The sequence below is a fragment of the Clytia hemisphaerica genome, unplaced genomic scaffold, assembly GCF_902728285.1.
Source record: "Clytia hemisphaerica strain Z4C2 unplaced genomic scaffold, Clytia hemisphaerica genome assembly, whole genome shotgun sequence".
In the NCBI taxonomy this organism is placed as follows: domain Eukaryota; kingdom Metazoa; phylum Cnidaria; class Hydrozoa; order Leptothecata; family Clytiidae; genus Clytia; species Clytia hemisphaerica.
The window spans coordinates 2,469,617-2,478,842 of record NW_027103551.1 but is presented as its reverse complement, the minus strand read 5'-3'; the positions used below and the strand labels follow the sequence as shown (position 1 = coordinate 2,478,842).

Genomic DNA, 9,226 nt, shown 5'->3' with positions numbered 1-9,226 from the left:
TCCCAAAGTGTATTGTGAAATAAATGACGGAAAGTGCACTTTAAGGGCTTAAAAAGGCAGTTGTAAGTTTTTTAAGCAAAATTTTTTATATTTGATCATTTTTTGCTTCTAAATCGACAATAGTTAAAAAAAATACACCCTAAAGGGTCGATTTTCACCCAAATTTACTTAAATTTGGCTTAGTTGTATGGGTCCAATTTTGAAACCCTAAATTTTGTCCGTACGGTAGTCACATAACCCGAGTATTACTGAATCGACTGTAATATGTTTTATATTGGTGTAGTCCCCACCCAAAAGTGAAACTAGGAAATAACTCTGTTGTTTTTCTTATAAAAATGTATGTGAATTTATATTCTAAAACGGGTGCTTATGAATAATGTAAATATAAGGGCTCATTAAAAAATACGCAAATTCGAAAAAAAGGGTTCTTTTGTACGATCTTACAAGTGGCTGCTAATTGTTAAGAATAGAATTATTTCATATACACAATACGGTGATATCATTTTAGGGGAAAAAAGAGGGAAATTTGCCGACAATATCAAAAACCTGATAAATCGATATTAAAAAAAATTGATCTGATTTTATATTCGAAGTTTATGATATGTGCTAAAAAATAACAAAACAAAAGCGAATCCAATTGTAAAAGAAGCAATGACACATTCTTTCAAAAAAACAACAAATACAAACAAAAGAGGATCGAAAAAAAAAACGAAACAATAGAAATCATTATAAAGTTTGATTGTTTATAACATCTAACTACCAAACCCCGGGTTTTCAGTTTTCATAGAATCCGTCTACCATTACTACGACATCAAAAAATTAAGAAAACGCGGGCTGTCGGTATATCGTCTTTGATCGCATTTTAGTAGATAATAGAGCTTTAGAATAACACGGATATATGAAATAATGTATATACGGTCGATTCGCAACTGATAATTTGCCATGAATGTAACACAAGGTAATCAGTACTACTTTGGCAATCAACTTGCTAACACCGAATTGTTAAACTTCTCCAGAACGTTCATTTGTTAATTTTGTTGTGAGAGACGTACGGATTTGACAAATTCTCACATCATTTGATTGTTGTTTTGGATTGTGCAAAATTTGGTATTGCATTTTTCAAGGTAAAAAAACTTGATCAATTTAACAAACTTGTTCCCTTGTACACCATGGTAGCTTTATGGGATTCTTGATGACACCAGTGTTTAATCTTTGTAATACCTAGTGCCCCAAATTAAGTACATATCAGTGCACACAACGTTTTTTCAACGTTTATCTAACGTTCAAAACGTCCATATAACGTAAGATGAACGTTGAAACAACATTGTGTGCCAGCTTGGTAGGATCTAAGGAGGATTCAAAATTTATTGCACAATTTATGTTATTTTTGGCCATGCTTCTTACAAGAAAATGAAGACTATACGATAAGTAAATTTTGAACCCCCTCAGATCCGCTATTGATGTTAGAAGCCCGATAATTATATAATTGGGGACGATGTCTATTCTTTAATAATGTTGGATTGTCATTGGTTGGTTGGCTTTTTTACGAGACACGAAAATACACAGCATTTGCATAGAGCTCGTTTTCCTAATTAATGTCAACATATTTTTAATTAGTGTAATGACAAACAACGTTATTTATAAGGCGCCTTCATATTTATTTTTGCGATTTCATCAAGATTTATGACTTAATGGGGAGACAACATTAATAAAAAATCGCACGTAAAAATTCTTTCAATTCCAATTAGAAAACCGCAGGTTTTTTATGTATATAGTCGGCCAAAATTAGTAACTGTAGCCTTTTGCAATTTCTGAACATTACTTATTTTAAAGACTAATTAAAAGGGTGTGCGTTCTATAGAAATTATCATGAAATTAGTAAAAAAAGGTTAGATTTTGCTCTAAAATGCTAGAATACCTAATTCCATTGAATAAACGGGAGAGGAGGAAGAAAAGGCTTCAGGGGCACAAGATGTTTCAATATTTCAAAGAGGGAACTCTAATTTGATGTTAACTAGCCCAAATCTGCTCATATCATCGTATCATCCAATAAAAAAGATACTCTTAAAAAAATGACAAACAAAGCTTCGCCCGGCTCATGGTGCCAGTTATAGATCAGAAGGATTCGCCGCTTTTACGGCGGTTACGACGCGGCGCTGTGGGTCTATTAAAAACTCATTAACGAGGTGTTTAATTACCCTGTATTTAATGATTGAATGAAAAACATTACTATACTCTTTTTCTTTATTTAATATAAAAGATATTTAATGACCCTCCTCAAGAAAAATTTGGAAACTACAAATCAGTTAGATTTTTCATTTTTGCGTCATTTGATTATAGAAGTGAACTAGACGGGTAGCGAGCGGATCTCTGACCTGAAATATTGACGTATTTTATTTTCGGTGTTTATAGCTTGATTGGAAACACGTTTCAAAATGAAGTCCGATTTTTCAATGGCATCGATTTTGAATCGAAAAAGTGAAGTCGATAAAAATGAAGTGAAACTGTTAAAAGATGTTAATATGAGAATCGCACTTGAGGATGCTGATTTATGGCGAAGTTTCCACAGAATGACTAACGAGATGATTGTCACCAAAAATGGAAGGTAAATTATTGATACAAATACGTGTCAGTCGGGAAATAGTGTTGTATCTTGAGTAGAACTCAACCTTAAAAGGCTGGGATGTTACTAATGATGCAACATTCTTTTCCGGGTGCAATGTATATTTTAGTATTACATACCTTTAGATTTTGGAGTTTTTTCACTATAGTATTACGCTCCATCAATGAACTTTAAAAAGACTTGATTTTCACATAGGTCTCCGAACGGGGAAGTAGATATAAGCAAAAAATAAACTTTCGGCAAACATAAGAAAAAGCGGCTTGAAAATGAGGTCATCTGCGACGGAATTCATCGATAAATAAAACATTACGTAAAAGTTCCTTTCTAGTCTTGTTTCAAGACCTTTTTTAAGAGAAAAAAGGGTTTGTTTTGGGTTCTTTGTGGTTTTGAATATAATTAGTTATCGGATTTAGGTAAGTTCAAATATTTGAGTTTCTGTTCCTGGGTTTGAAGACTGTTTTCTTGAAGTAGCCGTACAGGGAAGGAAAATGCTAATTGTTTTTTCACGGATTTCTGCATTTAAGCCGATCAAAGGGCCTAAAAAAGTTTGTTTTTAAAGAAAACAGGAATTTATTTTCAGAAAAGGATATATGTATAGGATTGAGGGCTATATTTGTGGTCTAGGTTGCAGTGTTTAGAATTGTTTGAAGTGGTTTAACAAGTTTATGGTTGATACCAGATTCTATGCTAAAACTATATTGACACTTTGACCTCGAAGGCTTTGTGTTTCTTTGCGTTGATTGTAACAGGTTCAGCCTTAAGGTGTTAAGGTGTGAAGTGGTAGTAGCCTTAGACTAGCGACTTTGTTTATATAATTTATCGCGAAGTGAGGATTTAAAATAAGATCCCTAAAAATATCGATACTTATCAACTCGGGATTACCAAACTATATTGTCTCATTTTTTAAGGCTAATTATAAACAATTAATCCTTCAGTTAATCCTAAACATCCATAAAGAAGAAAAAAGAAGAAATTTTTAATTATTAAAGGATAACCAGGCAATTTTATCGGATTAAGTTTTTTCTATTGTGAAAACCCTGACAAAATTATACCCCAAACTTTTTCCGTTTAAAGAATTTTTTTATGATGTACTTAATGAATTTGAATAGATCAAAAGGTACCGGCTATTCCATGACAAATTAAAAATTTAATTGTCGCATAGCTAATTTTTCATTGTCTATTAAAATTACAGTGATAATTAATTTCACTTTTTTCTTTTCACAATTTTCATTAATTATGCCCCTCCGCGGGCCGTCGGTGTTTTTGCGGTAACCTTTTGAAAAATTTTCACGCCTTTTTATAAGAACTTTCACACTAGAAAGAGGGAATTTGATGAGAAATTGGGGTAAACACTAAATTTGAGAGAAGTGACAAAATCTCGAAACACACTTTTCTTACAATAAAGCACAATCAAACCATCCGACAAATCATTTGGTCTCTTTCAAAAAAACCACGACGAAATCAAAAAGATACCGACAAAACCGATAGAGCAATTCTCACCTAGCCATTTAATTACAATTGCAATTTAAAAAAGGTCATTTTCAAATGTTTAATTACTATTACAATTTATTTTATTCAAAAGCCAAATGAACTACCATCACATCCGTCCAAAGGTGAAACATGACGAAAACACCTTTAATGACACTCAAGAATCTAAAATTCATTAAAATCGTCCAAAAATAATCAAATCGAAAACCTATACATACTTAAAAACATTTAATAATCTTTACGTAAAGATTTGATCACTGATAAAAAGTTAATTTGGGATGAATTAGTGCCAATCGAATCTTAAAGCTGGTCATTTAATAGATCCTAAAATTACCCCATTTTCTACTTTCGTAATAGAACTTTTGCTTCGTCATTAAGTCTAATAAAATAATTAAATGGTTTTAAAAACGTCATAACTTTAATTTTGAGGTCAACAAACTCGCATAGACTGTGTAAAAAGTTGATAAAAGTTTATAATGTCTGTAGGCACACTCATTAATTCTTGTTCTATTCTTCATCTTCAGGCGTATGTTTCCTGTATTAAAGTCACGAGCCAACGGTTTAGACCCTACAGCAATGTACACAGTCATGTTAGACTTTATGCCAGTAGATGACCACCGATGGAAATATGTCAACGGGGAATGGTCACACGCAGGAAAACCAGAACCAACGGCCGCAAGTAAAATCTACGTTCATCCCGACTCACCAAACTTTGGAGCTCATTGGATGAAAAGTCCAATTGTTTTTTCCAAAGTCAAATTAACAAATAAAGAAAACGAAAACGGACAAGTGGTAAGTACGATGTGGTTTCTTTTTTCTCGGACAGATTTTTAAAATGATTTCTTTTTTTCGGACAACACGATTTAGTCACTTAAGAATTGTAACTAGATTCTTTCTCAAAAAGAGATTTATGTAAAGTTTAATGGACTTTCGGTAGGTTAAAGTCTTAAACACAAAACACAAATTTTATGATATGCTAAGCCTTAGTTTAGATAAAACGGGTGCTTAAGAAAAAAAACGTGTTTAACGTTGACATTATCTAACCCTAATATTTTCTTGTCACAACAGTTGATGCTCAATTCCCTCCACAAATACGTCCCACGAATTCACATAGTCAAAGTTGGCAATGGAGAAAAAGTCGTATCAACGTATTCGTTTGTCGAGACAGAATTTATTGCCGTCACGGCGTACCAAAATGAAGAAATTACAAATTTAAAAATACGTTATAATCCATTCGCGAAAGCATTCCTCGACGCAAAAGAACGTAACGACCACCGTGAATACGTAGAGCGACGTAACTCATTTTGTAGTTGCTGTCCGCCATCATCACCTTACGCACTACCGGGACACCATTTCCCGACACACCTTCCGTCACCACATTACATGGGCGCAACGACGTGCGGAGCCGAAAAACTTTTAATGAGGCATCACCCGTATTCTAGACCCACATCATGTAAGTATTTTACTAACTCGAATGACTCTTTAATTCGAACAAGTTTTATGATCTCTTCAGTGAATGTCTTATAAACTTTACTCAATATCTTAAAATTTCCTTAACTCGAACAAACTTTTGTGTTCCCCGTGCGTGTTCGAGTTATGAAGACTTCGATGTGTAAAGTTCATCTCCCTTGAATTTGAAGTTAAAGATCTTAGAAATTTGACTGGGTAGTTAACAATATCTCTTAACTAACCAGAAAAAAATTACACAAACGATTCTGCCTTGAAGTCATAACTGTTGCTTCAAAATACCTAAAATTTCTTTGAAATATAACATTCAAATTCAATAATAATATTCATCAATTGTTCTTTTACAGATTACCCATCATACAATCGTTCAAGATCAACCACATTCTCCGATATCCCTTCACCAACCAAAAGTTCACCATTAAGTTCATCCTACCCCACAACACACTTCAAGTATGATGACGATATTCACCGTCATTCTATTTCTCCGCCCATATCTACCCGCCATTCACCGCCTACACTGATTCGTAGCGATGTATTATCTTACCAAGATCAACTGAGAATTAAACTAGAAGCTTCAAACATTCATCATCGCTTTCATCAAAATAACATAAACCCTAACGGACAAATTGAACTTAGACATACAGCAATTTCTAGATAATTTAATTTTCAAGTTTTCAGTCTCCCATACTTTGTATATACTTTTTCTTAGAGATAATTTTTTCTTATCGTTCTTTTTTAAATTCTTCTAAAACACTTTTTTAAACAGGTCCTCTATTGCAAAAAACCTTCATGGTAATTTTTCGGAAAAGTGAGTTTACTTCTCAATTTTCTTACCAGTTTTGGTTGTAAATATCTTTCTCGACTTTCTTTGAAGGAAAAGATCCCAATAGTTACCGAAGAGAGGATTCTACATGGCTTAAATAGATAAAAATATTATTTTTGAAGAATATTTTGATGACACTTGTAAATAACAAAAGGAACAAACAAAGCTTTTACAATGTAAATATAATTAATTGAACAAAACGACTAATTTAAAAAAAGATGCACAAATTCACAAACAAACATAAACAAAGGAAATATTGTTGGTCATTATTTTGTTACTTTCTCTGTGCGAGAAATAAATAATAATCCCTTTCTAGAAAAAGCCCATGACCCTTAAATGACCCCCTCAATTTGCCTGTAATTTCTCAGATTGTTCTTGTCTTTTTGGTTTCTAGAGCCCCATTTGTCTCATAAAATTGTTCTTATAAAAAAAGAGTTTACCCTTCATTTAAAAACTTTCTTTTGCCGTATAGTCAACCAAACTCGGACACAAAGCTTTAGAACTTTGTATGAAACCCTTCCAAGGTACTCTCTTGTCTACTACTCCAAAACTTTATAATTCTAGCAAATTGTGTATCCTCCGTGAGCATTTGAGTTAGAGAGAGGAGACTATGCTACAATAAGAATGGAAAAGCAATTATCTCGTACCCAGAGCCACTTAAAATGATTTTAAATTTATGGGGGAAACGCGGGGGAGGGGGACTGTCCATTTAGGTCTAAAAATGCATTTTCTGGAAATTGGTATAGTGAATTTTCTATATCTCAAAACTTAAGGATCGATCTCTCCTATTCGAGATAAAGAAAATTCGTGATAAAATGAATATTTTGTTCGACATAGAGGGCGGTCAAGATAGAGAGCGTTCATAGAACCATTAAGCTAAAAATAACCCCACTTAAGATAAAAAAATTCGATGAATTGTCACAATATAAAATGATTGAATGAGAGGAATATATCATATTACAGAGCATTAAAGATGCATTTCCCGTCTAGATTAAGCCTTAGGGTCCGGTATAAAAAATCATCGTTACTCAAAACAATCTAGCTTTGACGTCAAACATGTGAGATGAAGAGAGTGACCGCACATGAACTATGATGATATTTCAGGTGACTAATATCGAAGGATAGCGATAATGAACTAAGTGGGTTTTGGATCTTATAACACCCCTTCTCATAAACCCTGTGGGCTTTTTTCAGCCAAAGGAAGTAGAAATGACGGGCAGAAACTCACGGGGACTGATATTCCCATGTTTTGCCGGGGATATGAATTGTAGATGGAAAATATAGGAAATAATTTTTTTGCACTGAGGATTTGTTAATTTGATTATTCTAGCGGAGACAAAAACTGGAGCATAATTTTCCGACAGTTTTTCTATTTGAGGGGGTCCACCGGGTCTGTGAGAAGGGGTCGTATACGTTGGAAATAAACTTTGATGAAAAGATTCGAAACTTCATCGCTTCCATGGCAGTTAGAATATTGTCAATTAGAATCATGTTACAATTTTTAGAGGTGTAAGAGAGATTCCCCTTGTCAAATGGTTACCACAGATATCATATTTATTTACACAATAGATAGGATAACTGCTCAGAAATTTCCCATGGAAGTGTGTTCAGTTTGACATCGACTAGTCCACTGTGTGTGGTTTTCTAATTTCCATTGGATTTTCAGACGTTCGAATTTTCAAGGCATTCAAATCACGCTGTTGACGACCAGAGCTAAATGCAAGATAACGGACTAATAGCTCTAAAACTGGACATTTCCTTAATATGGAAAGCCTGTTCCAGTCAATGGCGGACTAGTGAGGTGCATTAGAAATGAAAATCTTACCTTTAGGTTCAATCCTTTTCTGATGACCAACAAATGACAATAAGTTCAATATAGCGAACACCTGAAAGTATCAAAAGAAAAATATTCCTATAAATTTTATATCCATACTGGGGGTGGACGAATTTTTCCAGGGGGTTTAAGGTATGAAGAAGAATTTTCCAAGGGTCTTTTTACTAATTTTTTTCATTTTGCAGGTATCCACACATGGACTTTACTTTAGGGTATAACGTCGGGGTAGAAAAATTCACTCTTGGTTAAAGAGATGAAATTTAGGGGTCATCATTAGCCGGACAAGCAATGTCCACCAGGGTTCGTGTTATTGAAAATTCAGGGGGAAATGTATGAATTAATGCGGTAAATGGTTAGAGTTTTCATGACAAAGTAAGTTAGTCTGCAACCACAGTTGGAGGCGACCAGAAGGCTCCTCTTTCGATAGCTATCAATCCGAAGGTAGGGGATAGCAACACTCTTTCTTCCTAGATAGCTTCACGTACCCTTGATCCTTCTCTTAATTGCTGAGCATCAAGCAGGGAGGCATGTAGTACCATTTTGGGAATATTTGGTATGATCCGGCTAGGGGTTTAACCCACAAAATTACGCACCCTAGCCAGATGCTCTACCACTGCACTACGGTCGCTAATGACAAAACAAGGACACTTAAATAATTTCTTTTGAAATGTCTGTGTCAACTCCGCTATCACTTCGTGTCGGTTAAAACCGGCTATTGCGAAAAATGCAAGATATATTAGCTTGAAGCTAAATTCCGTTCGTTTAGATGCACGTAAATGAGTTTAACACGGAAGCCAGCGTAAAATCCGTATTAAATCATCAAGTGAGAGGGAAACAAATAAAACTTATATATGATGTCAAGTGAAGATTAAACCAAATATGATCATTTCCTAATGCAAAGTGTTTACGCTGTATAGATTGTGTCGAGTATAAATTATAAACGGATATCGCAAGCGTTGATAGGAGATTAATATGACTTTTCTTTGATTGT

General features: G+C 34.1%; 1 protein-coding gene across 2 annotated transcripts; it reads left to right on the top strand.

Annotated features, from left to right (window-relative positions):
• Positions 1-829: 829 nt before the first annotated feature.
• LOC136800261 (T-box transcription factor T-like) lies at positions 830-6,633 on the top strand. 2 transcript variants are annotated; one of them, XM_067056881.1, is made up of 5 exons: positions 830-1,124; positions 2,413-2,605; positions 4,636-4,903; positions 5,180-5,564; positions 5,926-6,633. In XM_067056881.1, exons 2-5 carry the CDS (start codon positions 2,436-2,438, stop codon positions 6,234-6,236), a joined length of 1,134 nt encoding a protein of 377 aa, XP_066912982.1. In that variant the 5' UTR covers positions 830-1,124; positions 2,413-2,435; the 3' UTR covers positions 6,237-6,633. The 2 variants fall into 2 exon arrangements, with proteins under 2 accessions (XP_066912982.1, XP_066912983.1); XM_067056882.1 differs by lacking the exon at positions 830-1,124 and having other exon boundaries at positions 2,343-2,605; positions 5,926-6,324.
• The last annotated feature ends 2,593 nt before the right edge of the window (positions 6,634-9,226 follow it).